Source organism: Nylanderia fulva, unplaced genomic scaffold (genome assembly GCF_048542155.1).
Source record: "Nylanderia fulva isolate GAGA-0341 unplaced genomic scaffold, ASM4854215v1 Scaffold21, whole genome shotgun sequence".
NCBI lineage: Eukaryota > Metazoa > Arthropoda > Insecta > Hymenoptera > Formicidae > Nylanderia > Nylanderia fulva.
The window spans coordinates 1,809,016-1,834,425 of NW_028190275.1; the positions used below are offsets into that span (position 1 = coordinate 1,809,016).

The 25,410-nt window shown below is 36.5% G+C and overlaps 4 protein-coding genes and 1 long non-coding RNA gene across 10 annotated transcripts in view; 2 read left to right on the forward strand and 3 right to left on the reverse strand.

Annotated features, from left to right (window-relative positions):
- Window positions 1-15,905, reverse strand: part of LOC114930183 (uncharacterized) — a 48,595-nt gene extending 32,690 nt beyond the window's left edge. The window contains 7 exon segments of the mRNA XM_029301933.2: window positions 1-1,155; window positions 1,157-2,060; window positions 3,283-3,802; window positions 5,572-5,602; window positions 5,604-5,734; window positions 12,074-12,576; window positions 15,497-15,905. Of these exon segments, the coding sequence (XP_029157766.2) occupies window positions 1-1,155; window positions 1,157-2,060; window positions 3,283-3,802; window positions 5,572-5,602; window positions 5,604-5,734; window positions 12,074-12,308 (2,976 nt within the window). The 5' untranslated portion in view covers window positions 12,309-12,576; window positions 15,497-15,905.
- A 116-nt stretch (window positions 15,906-16,021) lies between these two features.
- LOC146723296 (uncharacterized) lies at window positions 16,022-17,405 on the forward strand. The gene is made up of 2 exons (XR_014924634.1): window positions 16,022-16,318; window positions 16,451-17,405. It is a non-coding gene; the product is annotated as an uncharacterized LOC146723296 (long non-coding RNA).
- A 117-nt stretch (window positions 17,406-17,522) lies between these two features.
- On the reverse strand, window positions 17,523-19,293 carry LOC114930187 (uncharacterized). Of its 2 annotated transcripts, XM_029301948.2 has the most exons (4): window positions 18,744-19,293; window positions 18,499-18,670; window positions 18,121-18,235; window positions 17,523-17,968 (listed from the first exon to the last, which is right to left on the reverse strand). In XM_029301948.2, exons 1-3 carry the CDS (start codon window positions 19,182-19,184, stop codon window positions 18,132-18,134), a joined length of 717 nt encoding a protein of 238 aa, XP_029157781.2. In that variant the 5' UTR covers window positions 19,185-19,293; the 3' UTR covers window positions 17,523-17,968; window positions 18,121-18,131. The 2 variants fall into 2 exon arrangements, with proteins under 2 accessions (XP_029157781.2, XP_085338630.1); XM_085482504.1 differs by lacking the exon at window positions 18,499-18,670 and having other exon boundaries at window positions 18,710-19,213.
- Window positions 19,284-21,381, reverse strand: LOC114930185 (E3 SUMO-protein ligase NSE2). The gene is made up of 6 exons (XM_029301945.2): window positions 21,263-21,381; window positions 20,712-20,947; window positions 20,351-20,508; window positions 20,183-20,276; window positions 19,883-20,072; window positions 19,284-19,803 (listed from the first exon to the last, which is right to left on the reverse strand). Exons 2-6 carry the CDS (start codon window positions 20,788-20,790, stop codon window positions 19,704-19,706), a joined length of 621 nt encoding a protein of 206 aa, XP_029157778.2. The 5' UTR covers window positions 20,791-20,947; window positions 21,263-21,381; the 3' UTR covers window positions 19,284-19,703.
- Window positions 21,382-21,430: 49 nt separating this feature from the next.
- Kyat (Kynurenine aminotransferase) lies at window positions 21,431-25,020 on the forward strand. 5 transcript variants are annotated; one of them, XM_029301941.2, is made up of 8 exons: window positions 21,431-21,515; window positions 22,619-22,755; window positions 22,837-22,990; window positions 23,180-23,416; window positions 23,506-23,749; window positions 23,832-23,998; window positions 24,100-24,450; window positions 24,543-25,020. In XM_029301941.2, exons 1-8 carry the CDS (start codon window positions 21,483-21,485, stop codon window positions 24,597-24,599), a joined length of 1,380 nt encoding a protein of 459 aa, XP_029157774.2. In that variant the 5' UTR covers window positions 21,431-21,482; the 3' UTR covers window positions 24,600-25,020. The 5 variants fall into 5 exon arrangements, with proteins under 5 accessions (XP_029157774.2, XP_029157776.2, XP_029157773.2 ...); XM_029301943.2 differs by lacking the exon at window positions 21,431-21,515 and adding an exon at window positions 21,965-22,153; XM_029301940.2 differs by lacking the exon at window positions 21,431-21,515 and adding an exon at window positions 21,965-22,081.
- Window positions 25,021-25,410: the final 390 nt, after the last annotated feature.

Genomic DNA, 25,410 nt, shown 5'->3' on the forward strand with positions numbered 1-25,410 from the left:
ACTACTGTGTTCACCGAATGAACACGGATGGTCGGGTGGGGACTCTGAGCCAACAACACCGCGGACACTGTGTCCCTTCTCCTCGTTCTCCTTCTCCTTCTCCTCGTCTTCCTTCTTCGCTGCGGCTTGCTCTTGCTTCTCGATCACGACTCTCCATAGACATTCGCCGGTGTCGCGATCGTCGTTCGAGCCAGAACTATGGGAACGCTCTTCGGGATCTCGGCTCGACGGCGCGTTCTCCTCCTCCGTTTGACTTTCGTCCTTCCGAGGATGTTGCTGAGAAAACTGTACCGTTCGTTCCGGGTTCAATTCACTGATAAACTTGTCCTTTTCAGACTCCTCTTCACGACTCAAAGACTCCTCGTCGATATAGGATACCGTGGTAGAATTTCCGAGGACACTTTCCAACTTTGTCACTGGGACGACCCTATCTTCCAAGCAGGACGCTCCTATGGGTTTGGTTTCCAAGCAGGGATAATCTACTTCGTCGTCTAGCAACCGCGTATTTAGCACGCTAGCATCGCCACAGGCCGAAAATGGACCCGAGTTTTTTTTTATCTGACCAAAGAACGAGTCATCTTGTTCCTTCAGTCTAGAATACGACGAGTCCTTGCTGATGCTCGTGTTAGAGCGCGTTACGTCGTTCAGTCTCAATTCCGAGGAACGTCCCGACACTCCAGCTTCCTCCAGTTCGTCGCACGCATCCATTCGATGAAATCCAGCTCGCGAGTTCTGCAACGCCTTGACGTAATCGGATTGTTGCGCCAGCTCGTAGCTGGCGTTGTTTATTAGTTTTCTTCCGGGAGAACCGGGTGCCTTATCGCGATCTTCGTCATTGCTCTTCATCTTTTTCTGAAAATTTCTCTCGTCTACCTCAAACTGCTGCGCCAGTTCGTAACTAGCATTGTTCTTCGCCTTTCGATATCGAGCTCGACCAGATGACGTTCGTTGGATCGTTTCCATCGCCAAAATGGCGGCGTTCGCCGCTTCGGAGGCGGCAGCCTCTTCTACTTCGCGTTTGAACTGCTTGATGGCCTCATCGAGATCGTTTTCCGTCACCATCGCCATATCCAACACGCAGTTGACGCGATCCTGGGTCTTGACCGTCGACATCGGCTTCGTTTGCTTATCGCTGCGTGTTTCCTCCTTCTCAGCAATGATCGCTCGCGCATTCGACCTTCGTTCGTTCTTCACTCTCCTTGTCTCGATTCTTGATGCTGCTGTCCATGAACGCGTTCTGGGCCGGCTGCGTTCTCACCGAGCTGATTAACGCGACCTTCGTTTTCGTTTCGTCGTTCTCCCGCAGAGTCACATTTTCTCGCGAACTCTTCAGGGTCGTCTCATCATCGGATGATGCGGCTTCCGCCATTTCGCGATCGTTGGTTCCGTCGTCGCAGGTAGCGGCGACTCCGCAGAGATTCAAATCCACCGGGACGCTGGCCACCCGCGTATAATTCTCGAAGAGAGAAGACGTCGACACGTAGGAAGTCGTCCTCGAGGTGCGAGGACGAAATGGCGAGGTGCTGTCGAAATCACGTGCTGACTCTTCGACACCGTCGAGCAGACTGGGCGCGCTCTGCGACTTGTCCGTGAATCTAAAATTAAAGCGCTCCTCGTGACTCCACCCTTGGTGCTGCTGCTGCTGGCGGTGGTGATGGTGATGATGATCGCGTTGATCATACTGCTGCTGTTGGTACTGCTGCGGCTGCTGCTGTTGCGATTGTTGATGATGGTGATGATGATGGTGATGATGATGATGATGATGCTCGGCGCCGCCGCCGGCTATATTTAACCTAGCTGTCTTTTGCCCGGACTTGAGCTCGAAAAGCGTGTCCCTCTTCGTTTCCACGCCAATCTCTCGCAGATCGATCGTGTTCCGGTAATCCAAGGATGTCGCGTACTTGCCGGACTCGCCGTACAGCAGTGATCGATCCTCGAAACCGATCGCTAACCGGGTATCCGTATTCGTTCGGTTTCGTTCGTACTCTTCGAAATTGTCTTCGTCATCCTCATCCTCCTCATCGTGATCTCTGTATTCCTCATCCTCGTGCCAAAAGTCTCTGTTTCGTGAAGACGAACACGATCGAAATATTGGTACAAGTAGAGTCGGGGAATTGCTATCTTAATTTATTCTATTTATTCGAATATGACAAAATATCGGGATTTAATACTTTTAATTGTATTTATTCAAAATTATGAATTTTTATGTATGAGCTAAATTTAAAAAAAATGTAATGATCAAACGATGATAATTTAATTTAACGATTCGATGATGCATTTGTGTTTCGAACGTTTCTAATATCAGCAGCAAAAGTCAAGGTGGTCTTCCTCAGGGTCGGAATTGCATTTAACTTGGCCGTAAAACTATCATCGTGCGGCGAACGTTGCCAAGAAAATTGTTCGACACGCGAATTCCTCGCACAAACTTATACGCGTACATTGTTTAACTTTTTTATTTTGAAATCGGAGCAGAGAAATCAAGAAGAAATCTCTCGACTGTGCATTTTCGAAATTTAAATTAGGAAAAAAATAATTTTATATATACATATATATAAACGTGACTATTTATCATTTTTTACAAATAGGTAATTTATGAAGAAAATTGTATTATATTAATTACAGATAATTATATTCAATCGTTTTGCTCTTAAAAAATTTCAAGTTTTAAATCATCAGATTAAAATAAAAAGAGAAATTAACAAATAATAAAAACTTGTAATATGTAACAAATATTTCGTTAATAGAAAAATATAGATAAAATATCTGTTTCCAGTGTTTTTTCGAGATTTTCTCTCGAACACACAAAAATGCACTTACCGTCAGTCCTCGCAAACTGTTAATTCGGGAAACAATGCGTGATTACAATAGTTGTGTACCTCTATTCTAATGACGCGTGTGAAAATAGGCGAGTGTTAACGACGTGTGCATACAAGCCAAGAATAACAAACAAAAGCCTTCAGCCGCTGCAGTTGCGAATTGCAACGCAAGTGGTCGTATGTATATTAACTGCGTTACGTTTCGGAAATTGGTAGCACGTACGAACGAAAAAATTGTTCGGATAATGCGCAACATATCAAAAATTAAAAATTTCAAATTATTTTAATTGTATTCTTATTTAAACAGCTATTAAAAGTTAAGAATAATTTTCGATCAAAATAAATCGCAACATGTTTTCTCAAATTCAAATAGATGTCTTTCTGACATGTAAGATTTCTCGTTCAATATTCAGAGAGAATGAAAGAGAGAAATAAAATCTTCCGGCATAAAAAGCATGAAACTCACCTTGAACGCTGTTTGCTCTTCCCGATTCTCGACAGATCCGCAGCACCTCTCTTCAGGTACAAAGGTGTGAAACCATTTGATATAGACGCTTGACCGAATCCCTCGTCCTTCTGACACGTATCCAAACTTTCGAAGCTACGATAGGGCCTGATCTTCGGAAAGTGGTCCGTCAATGTGGCAGGGAAACCATTCGGTAGCAGCGTACCGTAATCTTGTTCCAAGCTATCGGGCGAATCGTTCTCCGCATGAGAGGCGTTCGATCGGTTGGAGTATTCCAGAGAGTCGAAGCTGTAGCTGGAGGGTGACAAGGTGGCGCAAGTCCTCTCCAAAGACTCGAACTGCAATAACGAGCTTGACCTGGAGGAGGCGGTGGACCTGGATGATCTCGGCGAGGCCGGATAATCATCGTACGACGTCACGTGCTGATGATAATGATGATCGGCGCCATAATGATCACGACGACGTCGCTTTTTCGGCACCACCGAGTTGCACTCGCTGCCGCTACCATCTAGCCGCTCATCTGTCGAAAGAAAAAATAGGAACGAGATGAGAATGACGGTGACGATAATGACGAGAGGCACGTGAGAACTTAACAGACGAGTAAAAGCGAGACGAGTGAACGTGAGTGGCCTAAACCTACTTTACTGTCGGAGATTCAGATCGCATGTGTTGTTTTTAATTCCGCGAATCTCACGTTAGGATATACATATATAAAGGAGGATGTTTGACGACCCACTTTGTAAAATCGCGTCACGGAAGTGAGTCCAATCTAATGGTCGCCACTTTCGTAACCCCATGCATACCTTCCGTCAGGAAGTTACGGTTTATTCATCCGGAAGCAGCACTAACAACGTTATGCGCGAAACGCCACGAGCTGGTTGATAATCGTCGCATGCGATCGATCGACGTCGATATAAAGGTGTCACGTTCAGATCGTGACCAGTCTCAATGTATATTAATAATATTCATTGAAATTTTATTTCGTATTAAATTCTTGTCGGAGATTAAAAGACTGACCCAAGTCATTTATCGTGCAAGTTTCTTTTACTTGAATTTATAAAGATTTATATTTCATTTCTTTATATTTAATGGATATAATTTTCATATTTTTATAAAATTTTCTTTTACAAATCATTATTCGTTAATAAAATTCGTTTCTACATTTAACTGTCTTGGAAATTTTAATTAATTTCCAAAGAGAGGGAATAATCTCTTTTAATCTCGACACTGAAGAGCAACGAGCACTCGTTTACATAGTTTGAGCCTTAGAATTTACGATGAAGAGAGTAGATAGGATATATATACCCTATGTATACATTACATTAATTCGAGATCAAGTGCAACACATTCCTCGGTAAACAATCCCAGAGGAAACATTACATCGGCAAAGCACGAAAGCTTGCGTGCGTGCTAGGAAATAACTTGTTGAATTTGTCATTTAATCGATTTTTAACATTTATATCCTTAAGAAAGATAGCTAGCAGAGATAAAAGGGAATCGACACAAGCTTTTATTCATTAATAAAGTTAAATTTACGACGTTGTATTTCCGACAACACGTTATTTAGCATAATTATGAAAGATAATTTATTCGTCCATTTTTAGCACCAATTTGCATCTGCGTTTTTTTTTTTTGCGGAACATTAACTCGAAGCACACACGTTAAAAAGAGAAAGTAAGTGCCCCTGCAATGCTGCAACCACGTGAAGCAACGTGTTACAATGACTGCGCGCTCAAAGGCGCGAATCAAACAATAAGAATGATGGAATGATATTTAATTGTAATACAATTATATTGTACATATAATTCAGTTCTTTGAAATAAATATTTTACACATATATAATTTAGATTCAATTATGTTAATAATATCAATAAATACTAATATATGCATAGCTTAGTATACTCTAAAGCTAGATTTTTAGTAAAAGAAAGCTAAAGTTAAATTTTCGATTTCTTAATTAAAATGTCGATGCTGTAATAATCGTGTCAGATACGATCGAGTCTGTGGTATAATTCCCGTAATTCCCGTAATTCTCTAATAATACAAAATATAAGGTTGCTGAGAAGAGAAAGTAAAACAACTGTGACAGAACAATGTCTTATTCTTGCGATATTAGCTTAGGTAAAAAAAAAAATTAGATTTTATAAGATAATCTTTTAGCGCACACCGCTATATAAATATTAATAAATATCAATCGCATCATCGCAGTATGTATACATGCATTACGTATATATGCATGTATATGTATATTAATATATCTGTGTTAGTGATTAGAATTTTTATGTGTACCTGTGGATCTCTGCTTCGCCTTGATATGAATTCACACTCTCGGTTTCCGAATCGGACCCCAGCCAATATGTCGTTCCACTGCGATCGGAATCGCTCTGAAGATCGTCGGACGTCTCCTCCAAAATTGTCTCCAGAAAATCTGTTTGTTGTACTAGCACCGTATCTGTAAGCAGCAATATTTCTATTTAATAATAATTTTACGTCAAAATTCAAGTTCAATAAAAGTATGAACTCTTAAATATAAATAACGTGCAGAACAAACACATAGATTTCAAAAATAAATATAAATATTTCCAAGTACTTTAATAAAAATTATTTCATAAATATTAAATTAATCTCCTCAGATATCTATTTTCCATTAAATAAAGATTTATTTTTTCTATTTATTTATGTATCAATCATAGATTGTGTATACTGGATTTTATGTATGACACTTTCTGCGTGTATTATTTTATTGTTTCATGCGAATTTTCAATCAAATAAACAAGATGAATTCGTCATTGGTATCTTGTAATTTCGTCAAGAGTAACTGTCCTCTTACAAAAGCAACTTAGAATTCGTGACGGGAGCTCGTGACTCATTCGTTATCGAGAGAAATGTAACCATTATTGCATTAAAAGATAACATAACTGGAAGATCATTCACCTCTTGTTTTAACTTTCTCGGTCAAAGTTGGTTTAAGACATTTTTAGATTTACACACATGCTTTTCGAAAAGTGTCGTCACTTTTTAATAGGTATATAAAGTCTCTTCTTTCCTTAGAATTTTAACAAATTGCATTTTCTTTTGAAACTTTTATATTAAATATTTATTAATATAATTCGTAGTTAAATTTATAAAATATCGTAAAATATTTCATTAAAAGAATATTGACAAAATATTTATAATCAAAATATTACAAATAAGATTAAATTAATCTTATTTTGAAAAAATAGATTTAAGCTTGATTTCTTAGAAAAATCCAGTGATGTTTAGGCCAGAAATCATCAGATAATGTTTGTGCTTATAGATAAACAATGTTAACGTTTCTAGATTACATATACAGTTACGAGATTATGCTTTGTCGTGAGAATTAAAATTTGCTCATTCTACAAACTTTTCAATAAAAAAAAATACTTGCGTGATCCAACATTTCCATTCATATCCTGTGTAAAGTATATAATACCTAACCGAATAGAGCATTTTTTTTTAAATTCTCACGACAAAGCATAGTTTCATAATTGTATTGACAAACTCTAGAAACGTAAACACATTTGTTCATAATGGCTCTGCTTCGTTCGAAGTCACTGACCATCGGAGAGATGTATTTGACAGTACGAGAGAAGCTTGTGGGTCTATATCCGTTATTCGCAAACCTCAGGTTGAAGAAGACCCGCGAGCAAAAAGATCGAGAAACTAGTTCCGCTACGGAGAGTGAATTGAAAATATCACGCGCGATGCACTTCAAGTAAAGTATTGTATACACGTGCACTCACACGAGCACTTGGACATCTGTGCAATGGCTAACGGTTCGCACATTGACCTAAACACGTCCTGCCTCCCTCTCTCCTTTTCCAGGGAATTCAGCAGACTCAATGAAAAAAATTCCCTGACTTTTTCAGATTTTCCAAGACCAGAAATTCATTTTTTTCCCTGACTTTTTAATATTATTTCTTCCAAATATATAATTTACACATATATATATATAATAAATCAATTAAATGTTACATCATGAAATCCTTCATTATGTAAGATAATCGAAACAAACATGTCACTGTAAACTATTTAAATAATCACCTTTTTTATTTATATTGTATCAAATTTTTTAGCTTGATCTCTATAAAACACATTGCAATAAAATAGCACGACGATGAAAATATAAATGAACGAACACACCAAGGAAAAGTTTATATTTATTTAATAAAAAATTTCCAATTATTGAGACAAATGTAGAATAGTATGAAAAAATCCAAATAAATAGTAAAATTTCCTGACTTTTCCCCTGACAATTCCAGATTTCTAAAATTCCCTGACAATGCCCGGTTTTCCAGATTTCCCTGACCGCTAGACGCCCTGTTTTCTGAATGATTTTATTCCACTGACGTCTGATAAGTATGAATTTGTTTCTAATTCAAGCCGAGAGAGTGAAACTGAGAAATAAGACGAAATATCGCGATAAAAATTACCGCGAATATAGAATGGGTTAACAATGGTCAATTGGCCGCTCTCGTGTAAAGTTTTGTATACGTTCCCGCCTTCTCCCGTCACGATGCGCGATGAATGATGGCGTGAACAGTTAGCCGTTCGCTGGGAACGGGATGTTGCATAGTTGCACGGTGCGGTGCAACGCTAGAATGCATTCTAAACCGCGAGCGAGCGCGCGTTCTCTCGCGGAAAAGTCACAGGCGCTCGCTCTTCTCTCTTATCTCCCTTCATCTTATTGAAATAGTTGCGTAATAAAATCGCGCTGCAACATTTGCATCGTGCGTTGCTCTCTCTCTCTTCTTTCCAGCTGATTTATACTTTTATACGATCAGAGAAACCAATCGAGGAAAATCAACGCAGGATTCCGAATTTCCGCTCCGTATTTTTTTCGCGGAGATTTCTAAAATAAGATATATACGTGAAAGTTTGTACGCGGATAATAATAAAAAAAAAAGATAGGAATAAATAGTTGAATAGATGCGCGGAGAACCGAGATGGAGAAGCTTTCCCTGCGAGAGGTCGCATATGTAACTTTCCACGCGAGTGGGCGACGATAATGCTATCAAAATAAACTTTGCACATCTGCATCGAGAATGCCTGAAATCGCGATCCCAGAGTGATTTGCAAGTCAGAGCGCGAGAGATTAATGAATGGAGCGCGAGAAGAGTATATAACGTATATTAATATGATAAAATTTACATTTGACATGTATGTTTTTTTGACGAGTCAAGTACATTTTATATCGACAATTTATCATGTTTAATTAATTATGTAATAATTGCTACATATTACGCATGGCGTAAAAATGTTGGTCTTGAAAAAATTATAAATATTGAGCAAAATACTTGAAAGATCAATCGAAGACATCTGCGAGTCATCTGCAATCGATTGTACGCGAATCCAAGATACACAAATAGCACGATCGGCACGCACTGAATCATTTGATCGCTCGACCGATCAATTAATCCCAATAATTATAGAGCTGGTTAGTTCGAGTGACGCAAGAAGCGTTCTTATGTATATGTCTGTGTACAAATGCACCTGATTTCCGTCACATCTTGAATCATCAGAGCAAGCGCATTCCTCAGAAATATTACATGTGCGCGCAAAGAATTGTACTCTGTTTACTATATATTAATCTCAATTAAATTAAATTAAATATAATTATTGAAAACTAAAATAGCAGTATAGAAGTAAATCGTAAAATTAATAAATTTTTTATTTTTTATTTCAACCAAACTGACTATATTATTTTGTTAAATCGTACACTACGATTTTCGACCATCGGTTTTGGTCCTTTTCATGAGTGGGCGATTTTCAAAGTAGGTCTATTAAATATTTTGTAATGTGACTAAATCCTAATATACTTAACACTTATAATAGGATTAAATCTTAACCGTAAAGATCTGAACATTGTGTAAAAGAAATAAAGCTTACAACACTTGAAAAGGGCCAAAACCTATGGTCGAAACGTACGATTTAACAAAATAATACACGGAGAGAATTTTCTTTTAGAATTTACCCTGAAAATCATCACAATAAAAAATATTAATATATACATAGTAGATATACATAGTGAATTATACATAATAAATTTTAGTATGTACATAGTAAAATTCATGGAACATATTTTATATTTTATTGTGGTCAATATTACTATTTTTATTGTGGTAAATATTAATCGGAAAAATTTTTATAAAATTCCTCATATTGTCCATGATTACCATGATTTTCGGAGTAAATTCTAAGAGAAAATTCTCTCTGTGTATAGTCAGTTTGATTGAAATAAAAAATAAAAAAATCTTATAAACTAAAATAGATTTCCGATGGAATTTACGCAAGAAGAGATGTTTTTGCTGCAAATTCGACACATCCGGTAATGGAGAGACCGAAACATTTGCTTTCCCCGCAAGTTCCAAATGCGACGTTAGACACGTCAATGAAAGAAGAGACGTCATTAAATGGAATTAAATGTCTCTAACCATGTGAGGCCGGATCTCGCCTCTCTCCTCTTCAGCGATTGCGAGAGCGGATCTCGCTGAAGCGCAATTTGTCTTGCACGAGTGCGGATGCACGCACCACGATGCAACGTTATGGCGGAGCCACCTGTTGCAGTCGTCTGCTGCCTGTTGCCTTTCCGTGACTAACGGACGAGAATAAACCGCGTCGGGACTTACATAAAAATAATCAGCTCGACTAGCCGATCTTTTCAAGAGCCTTTCAGCGGATATTAGCGATAGAGCGATGATGCATACGTGCCAGAACCCTCCAGAATGCCAAAGAGCTTCTCTTCAACTTTTATCTTTTTTATCTTTATCTCGAACTAAAATGTTTTTTTTCCCCTTCTCTAAATCCCAACTTCTTGAGTGCATCCGAGAATTACTTATTGTTAGTTTTATCTCTAAGGAGGAATTTTAAAATAATTTATTAAAGATGATTATATCATAATTGAATTATAATATGCGACGCATTGCGATCAATTATTTTTATTTTTGAGTAATATTTTTTTCTAATTTTAAGAATTAATTTCTGTCTTAGACGTGTCGAGAGACTTTCTTTATGCTAAACCAGTCTTTCGAAACAAATGATAGAGTAAACAGAGCGGATAATTTTTCTCGCGCAGATATACTCGACCGATCTTCTTACTCACTCTCCATTTCTCGCTTTGTTTGTTAGTCGATTGCTTACTAATCGATGATCGTGAATCGGATACGTTAATTCACGTGACATGAAACTCGAGCTATTAAGTTTCTCATGGCGAATCGATTAGTCATCGTTACTGTTGTCTAAACTAATTAAATACAACCTTAAAATTCAGTCGAACAAAAAAATTCATACTTAATGTTTCGAACTCGTCGCAATCTTTTTTTAATAAATTTGGAGAACAAAATCTTCTTTCTTCAATTTTTATTAAAAGAAAACTTTGTTTAATTATTAAATTCATTAAAAAAGATTGCGACAAGTTCGAAACATTAAGTACGATTAAACAATCTATAGGGAATCTTGTTCGTCGATTGCCACGTGCATTTTCAAATCTAATTAATTTCCACGATCAAACCTTGATTCGAAGATACCCGATTGACATTTCTCGCACGTATTATATCAGAAAACAAAATGCATTAATTCCAACAATTTCCCGGAGCCATCTCAAAGCTGCCGCCGCCTCTTCTATTACGCTCTAGATATCAGCGACGAGGCTGATATTATTACCACGATTTCCAGCGGGTTTAGAAAATGGGGCGACTTTGCATACAGATCGTTTTTTAATAACACGTTGCTTTCTACTTGAACGTGAACGAGAGGAGCCGAAAAAAATGCGCGCGCGTTCTCAAACTTCTGCAAATGTGCTATTCATTTAATCGCAATTTATCATTGTCGTTTTATACCGATATTCATTTCAATTAAAACTTGACACACACTATACATTTCTTATAAAAGATATTTTATAATATAATAAATAATTTAGAAATGTATCTGCTATAATACATATAACAATTTTACAGATGTATCTCTTATATATCAATACACTGAAAAAAATTATTAAATTACTCAAATAAATATTTATTTCAATACTCTTTTATACATCATTTATTTGAAACTAATAATATTGATTTGCCGTGAAAAAAATATATTTGTTTCAAACAAATGTATAAATGAAACTATTTACATAAATTTTTATTTGAATTCAATGATTTTTTTCAGTGTATATTATTTGCTATTCAAGACACTTTAGAATCAATTTAATCTTAAAAATAAATACAAGTATTATGAATATTATAACGCTTCCTTTCCCAAGCTCTGATACGTAATTTCGGACTGAAAGGGTCACAATCGCTTAGTGTGAGTGACGACCTAGATCACTATAATCGCGTCTAGAATTGTGTCGAGAAGAACGATTTAACAGTAGTCCCGGTCTGTTGTTCTACACCCGCTCTCGAAATAGAGATTCACACGCGGTGAAACAGAAAAGGGAAAATCTTTTTTTTTTTGCATCCAAACAAGATTCCACAAGAGATTATTTCTGTGCTTATCTAGACAAAGAATTATAAATAGTAAACTCTAATTATAGAAAACGATGACGAAACTATGACGAAAGAAACGAAAAACACATTAAGATAAAATCAAAATAAATTAGCTAAATAATATGTGTGTTAATTATATACCGGAAATAATTAAAACGTTGAATTACGCTTTAAGAGTAGACGCAAAGTCAGACGTGAACGTCACGAAGAAAGACAGGAAAACAACACAAGGAAAGAAGAGAGAACGCACGTGCGTGTGAAGAAAAATAACAGGAAGAAAGAGGGAACGTACGAACCATTAGCTCGTAGATCCTCAAAGTGTGTCGGTTGAAAGTGGGAATGATGTTGCAGCTGGAAACCGTAAGCCGGAAGCCAGGGATTCGGTCCGACCAGGTTCATGTCGGACTCGACGCAGTCGAAGGTCAAGGCCGCCGAGTCCGCTTCCTCCTCTTCGTCCGCGGCGACGCTCGTCGACGTCGACGTCGACGTCGTCGTCAGCGTCGCGGTCGAGTCGCTTTCACTCATCATCATCGCACGACGATGACGATTCCTCGCCTCGTCCACGATCGGTACCGACGATCGTTAGCAGCTCCGACGAACTGTAAACACCCTTTCCGCCTCTCCCTCATATCCCACCGCTACGAATGCAGCACCGGAAGCCGCGCCGTTTCTTTCCGGTCCGGGCAGGGAACGTTTTGATGCGATGCGGCGTCAGATTCGCCGTGATTTCGGCATCATCCAGATCCGGACGTCGAACCCCTCTTTCATTCCAACGTGCACACGAGCTGGCTGTAGACGACTAAAATTTAAATAAGACTCGGATTAGCTTCTCGAAACGAAGAGAGATTAAGGGGATGCTGACACTATCTGTTTCATCGACAAATATTATCTTTATTTAATTATTTGATTGTTAAGAAAACTGTAATTATTTAACTCTCTTGGTTCTTTTTAACATGCATGTATAGTAGGAAATATACTTTAAGGATTTTTCATTCTGTATAGCCAATAAATAGTTAAATAAAAATAATATTTGTCGAAAACAGAGAGAAAGCAGGTGCTTTCGGAAAAATAAAACGACAAAGATTAAATCGATAAAAAGTGACTCAAAATTGATGAATCATTAATACGTGTTAATATATAGAAAGCAAGTTCCTTAATGACATTCTCTTTAAAGGACAATACTAAATTGATTAAATATCTATACGCATTCTTTAGATTTTTCAAACTTTCTCTTCTCTCAAATTCTGGTCTTTTCAAGATTTAAAGATCCACGACTCGAGATTCTCTCAATCATCCGCGAGACTCTTGGAGGATTTTAAAATTAGCTAAGATAAAGCTGAGATAAAAATATGTAAATTCATCTTAGATAAGATGAAGATGATTTTGTTTGAAATATATCTAGATAAAAGATAAAATTATATATGGCGATTCATCTAAATAATTCTCTAAATAATAATTTTTAAGACTGCTTATGTAAACACAGTTATAAAAAATGTGAATTATAAAAGGAATATAAAAATATAAGTATTCATATTTTAATTTCTAAATTTTTATCGCTCACTGCTCAAGTTTTAATTCAAATATTTTTGTGTGCTATGATTCTAAATCAAAATGATCTGAAAACTATCCTAGATAATTTAGTATGCAATACTTATTTTTATCCAAGCTACAGATATAGGTAATACATATTTTATTATCTATATGAAGATAAGATGACGCCAAAGTTTGATCTAGAAGATGATCTACGTAATTTTCTTGAGACAACAGCAAACACTGGTTGTGGAACTCTCAGGCTGGGAGGAATTTGCGATGGAATCCGTTCGCGATTCATCGGGAGGGATCGCGGGAGATCCTCGAGTGCTCCCTTGAAGGAAGGAGAGAGAAATACGGCCTGCATCTCTCCTTCGCTCCTAGGAATACGCCTTTTAACGAGCGTGAGTATATAGCCGCGGGGATTTACATGACACGGCGGCGAAGGGAATCCTTTACGCAGGTGGGAGTTACGTTTGTGTAATTGGATAAAGATCGCGCGGGTCGTCGCCCTTTCTCTCCCGTTTTCCCTCGCTCGTCCTTCTCTCTCGCGATTCCGCGCGAGCAGAAATGTTATTACCGCCGTATTTCTTTCGGACAGACCGAACAGGCTTCAGGCCTAAGGATGCATACGATGCGACAATGCGCTCTTGACAAGCTTCCAAAATAAATCGTCGTGAAGGCATGCTAAAGGAAGCTAAGAAAAGCACGAAACAGGAAAAGGAACAAGATCAGTTAAAAATGTAAAGTAAATAAATAAATAAAAATAAAATTAATTTAAATAAAAAAATAAAGAAATAAAATATAAAAAAAAGTTTAATACCCAATAATGATGTATCTTCTTCCGATAATACAGTTTAAATTTTGCAACTTGCGTAGCTATATATATATATATATAATGACGATTATAAAGAGCATAAAGATAATCGCTAAGCAACCGGCTTCTGACTTTTTAATCCGAGCGAGAAAAGAGACCAATCGGGCAACCGATGAATGCACTCCCCGATCGAGATAATCGCTATCGCCATTCACGCTTCGTGATAACGTCCTTGGGAATTTATTTCAAAGGCATAGAAAGTATCGCGATCGTGAAAGAGAACCGGAAAAAATGGGCGCTGATAAATGTCGTGTCCGAGAATATAAAGATCGCGCGATTTACATTTTTATTGCTCGCAAACTACGTCATATTCTATATTTTTCACGGATATTAATCGCAAGAATATTTCAACGCGCAGAATGTTTTGTCGCAGAATTTCTCACCTAGGGATTTGTACGATTAACAAGTCGTACATTAATCTTCTTTCAAGCATTGCTCACAATTTAATTAATCATTAATATTTCAGGCGGAATGTCGAATAAAAAAATGCAATGATGAAGTATCGATTGGATATCGATTTCTTGAATGTTTCTGGTTGCGATAAATCATGTAGCGGAAATAGCGGATCGTTGATCCAAAAATTGCATTTGCACTCTCTCGTTGCATTTTACACGTATCACTATGTATATATATTTCCAATGCACGTCCGACTACATGAGGACTTTCACTTTGCATGTCTTTTTCTATTACACCGCCAGAGTGACTCTTTAACTATTAAATATCCATTTTTTAAAATCACTGTATAGAGCTTCGAAAAAATATATATAGACTTTTTTTTAAATATGCAAAAATAGCAGAAACACTTCAAGTTTCGAAAAGTCAAGAATGCGTAGATTTTTAAGGAATATTTGAGAAATTAAAAAAAATTTTAAACAAAAAAAATATATAAAACCTTTTACACGAAGTTCAAGACACGAGGCGTCCGAAAACTTGAACCACAGAGTTCTCAAGGAGAGTCTTTATTCACTCCATCGTTTGCGATTCCGCAACGCGAAAGAACGGCACAAGGCGCGTAACAAAACGACCGTGAAGAGAAACAAAACTCGAGAGAGATAGAGAAAGGAAGACAGATAGTTGTTATCCGGAGAACGTGGCAGAGAGAGAGAGAGAGAGACAGGACGCCGCGTAAATAGACACAATATCGTAAAGAGAGAGAAGAAGAAAACGAGATGGCACGTGAATGTGATGAGAAAAAGAGAGAATTACAAAGAGGACGACGCTGCAACGCGATGAAAGAGGACGCGAGAAGGCTACAATGCATACTTGAGAAAGAGAGAGAGAAAGAGAGAAGTGCGGCGGCGCGGATATCTACCTGTCAGCGTGCACACATTCCACTGATGCGCGTCGATGCTTGTCTCCTCGCCGACGTGCTTTCCTTTCCTCGCGCTCCCACGTCGTCAACCACACACTTGTCCACTTCTCTTTGTCGAAAGCGAATCGCTCCGTCGAGCGACGTCAAGCCGGTGACGTGCCGCGACGCGAGAACATGGCGCACTCACGGGTCGATCCACAGGTTCCTCGATCGAAGCGCACGCGGGGAAACGTCGTCGTCGTCGGCGAGAGAGAGAGAGATCGTCGCTTCCCGTGACTCGCGGCTCCTCCTCTTCTTCTGCTCGCGACGAAACGACTCCTCGAGACACCGGACCGGACCGAAGACGCGTCGCGATCGACTTTAGGCACCGCGGTGTAAATAATACTACGAGGAAAACGCGCTACTTTCGTCCGCGACCACGCCGGCCAATCCCCACCCGCGCCGCGCGACCACATGGTAGGAATCTCGACCAATCGGCCGGCGCGAAGTCGAGCGCAGCCGCGGTAGTACTGGGCGCGCCATCTATCGGCGCGATCCAGAGCTTCGCGTGATCGATCGCGTTCGAGAGTGAATCATTCTCGAGTCGCGCTTAATTTTAAATTTCCAAAATTTTTTTTGACATTTCTCCGCGATGAGCTCGAACCTTCATGTCGCACAAATATAGAAGATTTAGAGACATTCTTTTAACACGTTATTTTAATTATTTTATAAATTATTAGGTGCGCAACTAAGTTCCCGCTGTTTGTCTATAGATGGCTCCAGCAGTAAGTGCTGGTCGATTTTGACATATCCAAAACGTCACGAGCCAAGCTTAGACATATGGTAAACAAACCGCTTTGACATGTTAATGATTTTGTTTTGGCGTCATATACTTTTAGTTGTGTGAAAATGTCTGATTTTGTACCAAATAATCGTCATTTGCGGGAAGTGTTGATTTTCTTATTTCATTCGAAGAAAACGGCGGCTGAAGCGCATCGAGAGCTCCAAAAAGTTTACGGAGATGCTGCTCTAAGTGAAACAACGTGCCGTGATTGGTTCCGTCGCTTCAAAGACGGTGATTTCGATGTTGACGACCGTCCGCGTGAAGGAAGGCCAAAAACCTTCGAAGACGCTGAATTGGAAGCATTGCTCGATGAGGATCCATGCCAAACGCAAGAACAGCTTGCTTCAGCATTAGGAGTTACCCGCCAAGCCATTTCCAAGCGATTGCATGCGTTGGGAATGATTTAAAAGCAAGGAACTTGGGTTCCTTATGATTTGAAGCCAAGGGACGTTGAGCGTCGTTTTTTCGCCTGTGAACAACTGCTCCAGCGGCAAAAAAGGAAGGGTTTTCTTCATCGCATCGTGACGGGTGATGAAAAATGGATTCATTACAGCAACCCAAAGAAAAGAAAGTCATGGGGACTGCCCGGTCATGCTTCTACGTCGTCGGCTCGGCCGAATATTCACGCTGCGAAGGTTATGCTGTGTATTTGGTGGGACCAGGTCGGTGTTATTTATTATGAACTGTTGAAACCGAACGAAACCATCACTGGGGAACGGTATCGAATTCAATTGATGCGACTGAGCCGAGTACTGCGCGAAAAACGGCCACAATACGAGCAGAGGCACGAAAAAGTGATTCTACTGCATGACAACGCTCGGCCTCATGTTGCCAAACCCGTTAAAACTTACGTGGAAACGCTCAAATGGGAAGTCCTACCCCACCCGCCATATTCCCCAGATATTGCGCCGTCCGATTATTACTTGTTCCGTTCGATGGCACATGGTCTGGCTGATCAGCAGTTCCGCTCATATGAAGACATCAAAAAATGGCTTGATTCGTGGATAGCCTCAAAAGACGAATACTTTTACCGTAACGGTATTCGAGCTCTGCCAGAAAGATGGGAAAAAGTTGTGGCTAACGATGGGCAATACTTTGAATGATTCATTTGTAACCATTTTTTCACAATAAAGTTGCATTTTCATAAAAAAAACAGCGAGAACTTAGTTGCGCACCTAATTATTTTAATAAAGTTTAACTATCGTTATTTCGTTATATGTACTTGAACTCTTACGCAATACATAACATGTATACATTTTCTTTGAATTTCGCAAGTAATTAATATAATATTTTAAATTTTTAAATAATCGAGTTAAATACTGTGCTAGCATATCGCGAACGTTTTAAGAAAGATGATACATCATCCGATCGATCAAGAGATATGAAGAACGCGCGTAGAGAGAGAGAAAGAGAGAGAACTTGACCGCGTGGCCATGAGACATTGATGGTTGTGTATTCGGTGTCGGTGACCTAACTCGAGAAAAGAAACCAAATCGAAGCTCGGTTACGTATTCGTGCCATTCACCCGGATATATGCCGGAGTTGAATTTCAAGACTGTCGAATTTATCGAATCATCCTGACTCTTGGCGTCTTCATTTTTTGTCCTCCGGATTTTAGATAAATAAAGACACGCGTATCCTGTCACTCTCTGCAAATAATTCTTTTTTCAAACGAGAAATTTGTACGGGAAAATTATTAGCGCGCGCACAATTATTATTGTATTTATCATTTATCGTAAATTAAAATATTAAAATATTAAAATATTATCTTAAAATATATCGCACGAATGCTTTTTCGTACCTTCAAAATTCTCAGGTCAACAACAAAAGAAAAAGACTCGCTCCAAGCATCTTTACCAGGAATTCTTCTCGACACTTATCGCCGCTTTGGAAAGCAACATTTCTCACCTCCGTCTCTGAAAATGTTTGTTTTTACAATGATATAATATTTACAATATACATAATTAAAATTTGTTGAGATAAAAATGAAAGAAATAAAACTTATATTTAAAAAAAAAATTAAATATACATATTATAATAAATACATTTTTTTGCATTTAAATTAGCATGTCTAAGTAGACCTTTTTAATCTCTTAATTTAATTTCAAGATACCATCTATAAATAAATAACAAAAAAAGAAAAGGACGAGATGATCCTCTCTCCTCGACATGTCCTCACCGTATTCATAATATTGCAGCGGTTCCGTCGACTCGTCCTCACATTCCTCGGTGCCTCTAATCCTTGCGACTTCCTCTTCGCGTCTCTCGCGTTCACCGACCTTACCTCCAGACGGCACGTAACCGGATCTCACCACGCGATTCCTGGACCCACTTCTGACGGCAGCTGCGACCTGGAAAACGCAGCAAGAATTTCGTCCTTCAACACTAACCGTAATCGTAGATCTCGCTGGGTTCCTCGTTCACCGTTTCTTCCTCGTTTTCGTCCTGCTCTTCGGATTCTTCATCCATATTTTCGTCATCAAGCTTGTCCTCGTCGCCCTCATCTTCCTCTTCTTCCTCGTCTTCCTCCCCTTCTTCGCCATCTTCATCTTCATTATCCTTTAAAGCTGAGCGATAAGATCCACCACTCTCGTCAAGTTTATTTCGAAATTGATGCCGTTTTTGAACGACATTGTAATCGTTGCTGCGATACGCTTGCTTGATCCTGCGCGAATATTCTAAAAGACGACGTCCTGATGATAGCACAAAATTCTCATAAACTCTAGATTCTACATGTGGGACATATCCGTGAATGTTTTCGATAATTATAGTTGATGCAGACAATCTTGGAAAGTCCCAATCGAATGCATCACCGACAATACGAATGCGTGACAAAACTAAAAATATTGATAAGAGAACAAACATAGCCTGAGCTTTGTCATTATCGATTGATAACGATGTGATTGAATGTAAGCACGTTTAGTTCTATTATAGATAAATAATCGAATTGCAATCGTGAGCCACTCGAGATAGACTTCGTTAAATATATTTAACACACAAATTAAAATCAGTTTCTATATAATTACCTTACAACTTATTTTATAAATAAAATATTAAAATTATATATCATAATATTAAACATATTATATTACTAATATGTTGTCTAAAGAATATGTACCTTTTATATATAAATATGATATCGTTTCTTGTATTATATCATATTAAAATATTTAATTGAACTTAAAGCAAGTTTTAATCAATGTAAAAAAATGACTTTCTATTTGATTTAAAAGAGTGAAATATTTTATATATTTATTTTATATATACTATGAATACATATTGTGAATATATATATATATATATATATATATATGCATTATATATATACATTTACAATATGTCTTATCAAACATCTAACATAAATTATTGCATCTGCTTCCAAACCTAAGCAGGGTTTTTTTCTAGGTACGCTTTTGTCACAAAATCAGTGCGACATTGGTTTAAGTCTATATAGTCTTTAGTGGTGCATCCTGCCACAGGACATCTATAAGCATAATACAAATATGCTGTAATATGTGCTGCAGTATATATTCTTATATCTAGCATTGTGTAAAAAAATGCACCTGGTATTTTTATTTTTTTGTAACATTGCAGTAAGGCTTTCTTTATCATACACATGACCACAGACTGTATTTCTCACTGGATTGGTCATCCTTGTTTTCGTAATTGGATCTATTACGTTTATTTCGCTACATGTCAATCGCAAATCTGCATCTGTATCGTCCAATACATTATTCGCTGAATCTGCATTAGCTAAAAAATTTATTAAATGTATATATTGCACAAAAAATTTATGCCATTCTCAAGAAAAGAATACATCTCAAATATAAATTTTAAACTAGAATTTCTACTTTAACAATTACCTTGAAGTAATCCTTCAATCTGCTGATCATACTCCAATAACCTGCTACATTGCGATGAATCAACTTTGATATTAGATAAAGCTTCCTTATATTCCTATTGTAAACACAATGAATACTGTAAAATCTTATGAAACTGAAAATTCTGTTCAAATTAAAAGTCTGTCTTACATTTAGAATGTCTTCAACCTTTCTGGTTTCTGGGTCAAAAGCAAATTCCTGTTGCTGTCTGATCTCATTTGCAGCTGTTAATCTTTCAGATTCGTTGCAGCTTTCTTTTAAGACATCTCTCAACTGTCCCAATAATTTTGTCCTTTCTTCTTCATTAGCTGAAAATATATATATATTTTTTTAATATCCTTGTAGGATAAAACACTATATCTGTTCTGGTTTTTATTATATTATATCTTCTACATTTAAATCGTGAAAATATAAAAGAGAAACCTGTAAAAATGCAAATACTGCATTGTTGTAAAAATGTAGAAAAAACTGTGTATATTAATATGTATTCCTAACCTTGCTAGAATCTTACCGTAATATTTTATAATATTAGTTGCCGTTTTCACAAAACAATCGTCAAGGGTCTCTATTATTTGCGTAGACTGTGCCATTTTATATGAAAATACTCTGATTGTTTGAAATATATCAACAATTGTCAAAATTTCTTCAGCACTTTTAACCGGTTACTATACAAACTGGCGCCATTTCATAAACTGTCCTGATTGGTGAGAATTTTTCGAGCGAAGCAATAGCGCGAAATTCAAATACCTATAAACTTGTATAATTAATCTGCGAATCTTTTATGTTGTAAACTATGTATATTTCATTTACAATTTATATTTTATTTGAATTTAAACCGATTTCAGTTGCTCTATATCCAACTTATTCATAAACGTATAAAAACCATATGCACAGAAAAATTGTTAACAATTTTCAAAACTATTCATCCAATACATTCATCCAATACAAAGTTAAGACATTTTATACATTAAAACCTTGATTGATTAATTTTTTTACGCATTATGCGTTTATGCAAATTGATTAGATATTCAGATATGAAAACTAAAAAATACAAAAACTCACTTCGAGTTGTGGGTCTTCAAAATATTTCGTCGATGACATACTTATTTAGAATTTCGCGCGAATAAAAGGAAGGGACTGTTGAGGCGGAGACTACATGAATCTATATCAGTTGATAAATCGAAGGTGGACTACCTGAAAAGTGAAAGTAGTTAGCCTTTGCCTTTCATTCTTTATTTGGCATTCATTAATCGTATTGGAGATCAGAGTAAATATATCCATCATGCGAGGCATAACGATTTTCTTCGTGCTCTCGGTAAGTCTCTCTTTCTCTTTCTCTCTCTTTCATCAATCTTTTATTCTTTTAAACTTCGAAAAATATGAATAATAAAGTAAGTAATTAAATATCTATGTATTCGATTAAAATCCATTTTATACAATTTTACACGAAAAATCAATATTTATAATATTATTTTATAATATATATGTACATATTATTTTACAACATATATATATATATATATATAATTTTGTGATCATTTTCACAAGCCTTTATTATCTTATAATTTTATATAATTTAATTTAGATATTAATAACGAATTATTTAATAATATTGTACTCGTAATTAAATTTCTGTGATTTTCTTTAGATTTTTTAATGATTTGAATTGTCGTTATATCCATCGACCAATAGCGTAGCTCGAACTCGCCTCACGTGATTTCCTTCCCTCATAAATTCCCTCCTCTTCTTGCGTTTATGATTTTTATCTGTTTATCTGTGCCACTTTACGTATTGCTTGTCATTGCTTGTTTCCTCTTACTCCTGTTGCACTTGTTATATAAGTCATCGAAAGTTTACATTTATTTCATTCGCTGGATTAAGGTATCGATTTTAATCTGTGTTTCCTTAAACTTCATCTCGTTTTCTATCTACGGAGATTCAACGAGAAATTGAGTACGTATGCTTGTCATAATTGGTAACGATACTGATTCGTTTCTGTCGACATGTACGATTAGTCGTGTTCTTGAGAATTAAATTATTCGTTATAAATAGACTAATGAGATACAATTTAGTTAAAAGTAGCGATAAGCTTTTATCTTTGTGCAAATTGAGTTTCCCGCCATGATACGATATATTACGGATTATATAAGATTTTATCGTTGCATATATTTGACTTGTATACGTTACAGTTGTTTTATATTTTTATACAAGTATTTTAATCATGACGATGTTATCGAATATTAAATCATGGTAATTTAACCTTGTGTTTAATCTTGTAAATAAAAGGTGATTACATTTTCTTGTTGACATTCTATTGAATATATTATCTGTTTGAATTTTTTAAACTGCTATAGAATTATAATATATAACAACAATTTATTATTGATATATAATTGACTACTTATCCTTTGTGTCTAGATGTTAGCGAGAGTTTGTTTGCTGACAACAGCGAAGAAGAGTGCTTCATTTAATACAGTAAGAAATATCAGAGGCATTGCTGAGATGTCCAAGTTTGATCTTCCCGATCGTCTAAAGGGCAATGAGAAATCAGTCTGGTAAATAATGATATTATTTTAGCAAATAATTTCTTTTTGTAACAAATATGTAACATTATTGTATTGCATTTATTTGGTTAGGGTGGAATACATCCAGCTCGCTATGCAGTATAAGCCAAAGATCAATTTGGGCCAAGGATTTCCTGATGATCATGCACCAGAAAATGTAACCAATGCTTTGGCTGCTATTGCCAAAAGTGATAATCCACTTTTGCAACAATATACTAGAAGTTTTGTAAGTATTTAATTTTTTATATATTTTTAATGCAATTTATATATTTTTGTATATAAATTACAAATATAATATTACCAACATAATTATTACCAATATACAATAATTAGCAATGATGATAAAATTATCTCAATCCATTCTTATATTGTATAAATCTTATACTTTATTGATATAAATGTAAATATATTGCAGGGTCATCCAAGATTAGTAAATGCAATAGCCAAACTCTACTCCCAGCTTATTAATCGTGACTTAAATCCAAACAATGAAGTGTTAGTAACTTTTGGTGCTTACGAAGCATTGTATGCCACTTTACAAGGTCACACCAATCCTGGAGATGAATGGATCATTATTGAACCGTTCTTTGACTGTTACGTACCTATGGTGCAGAGTGCTGGAGGTGTTGTCAAATACATAGCACTAAAACCGGTAAAGATTTTAAATAATGCAAGCAAAAATGTAAACATATTGAAAATATATATGTACAATTTAATATTATTTGTTTCTCTGTTTTACAGAAAGTTACATCAGGTACGGTCACTTCTGGTGATTGGGTTTTTGATAAAAAAGAGTTGGAAAGTTTTTTCAATGACAAAACTAAAGGCATCATTATCAACACTCCACATAATCCAACAGGAAAAGTGTTTACATTGGACGAATTACAGTTTATTGCCAATCTGGCGAAAAAATGGAATACTCTTGTGGTTTCTGATGAAGTTTACGAACATATAGTTTATGAACCATATAAGCACATAAGAATTGGTAAGAAATTGTGCTATATAATTAATAGTACGAATATAAAATTTTGAATATCGTTTAAAAAATAATTTTTTATTTTAATCAGCAACATTGCCCGATATGTATGAACGCACAATTACAATCGGATCGGCGGGCAAAACATTCAGCGTTACAGGTTGGAAAATAGGTTGGGCTTATGGACCAAAGAATTTATTGTATAATCTACAAGTGATACATCAAAACTCTGTGTACACCTGTAGTACACCGATTCAGGTAATTTCTTTAAAATAGAAACAATATTTTCTAATTGTACAGTTTAATTATATTTTTTAATAGAAAATTAAATTAATTATTCATTTTTATTTTTATTTAAGGAAGCGGTGGCTATTGGATTTGAATTGGAAATGGAACGCTTTACCCAACCGGATTGCTACTTCCGTAGTCTAGCAAAGGAACTGTTACCGAAACGTGACTACATGGCGAAATTTCTTCAGGAAATTGGCATGGTGCCGACGATACCCGAGGGTGGTTACTTTATGCTCGCCAACTGGTCCGCTTTGGAGAATAAAGTAAACCTGCAGGAAGAGACGGACGAAAACAAGGACTATAGGTTTACCAAATGGATGACGAAGAACATCGGTCTCCAAGGTATTCCCCCCTCGGCGTTTTACGGTCCCGAACACAAGCATCTAGTACAGGACTACGTTCGATATTGCTTCATAAAGGTAAGCCCTTTTATCGTAAAGGTAAGCGCTATAATTTTAATTAAGATGCGACAAACTTTTACACGTTTGTTAAATATTAATCGTTTTAACAGAAAGACGAAAATTTGAAGGCAGCTGCTGATATTTTGAAGGAATGGGTGTCTAAATAATCGAAATTGTATATTTGTTCATCATACTTATCTCGTGTTTTACATTGACTTAATATTTTATACATTGTTTAATATGACTAATTTATTAGCAATTAGAAAGATACAATAAGTGAGATTTGCAATTCTTGCAAAAGCATTATAACTCAAAAATCTTTTTTATCTTCGTCATATTGGTATATGTAAATATACTTAAATAATATTATGTATCTATTAGTTTTGTAAATTTTTATATAGTATACTTTTGCGCGATTTATGTATGACTCAGTGACGACTCAGTGATTTTATAACATCGAATAACAAAACAATGTTATTACCAAATTAATTTAGAGCAGAGTCTCCTTGAAGCCATTTTTTGGCATCTATTGTGTCAGTTCCGAATGTTTTACCGCATCTAGAAAGTAAAGATATTTTTGAAAAAAGATATATTTTTGATACTTAGACCCTGGGATTATTGAATCCTTGAGATCCTTCTCTTTGGACTCGTACTTGAATCCTTCGATCATTGTATCCTTTAATCCTAATCTTTCGAATATTTAGACATCTTGACTAACATATCCTTGGATCCTTTGATTCTCATTTTTATATAATAATGCAATTGATTAATTAATGAAACTTGCCTGAATATTGCTCCGGGAATATGCCCGACATAATTCGGTATCATTCCCACATGTTTATGGTAAATTTCACTAGGGTGGATAAGTAACGGGGGATCGGGACAAGCAAAAATCTCGTATTTTATATTCTGTCCCATTAGATAACTTGCAAAATCGCACAATAAATTGTCAGACGATGAGACAATCGATTTTCCGAA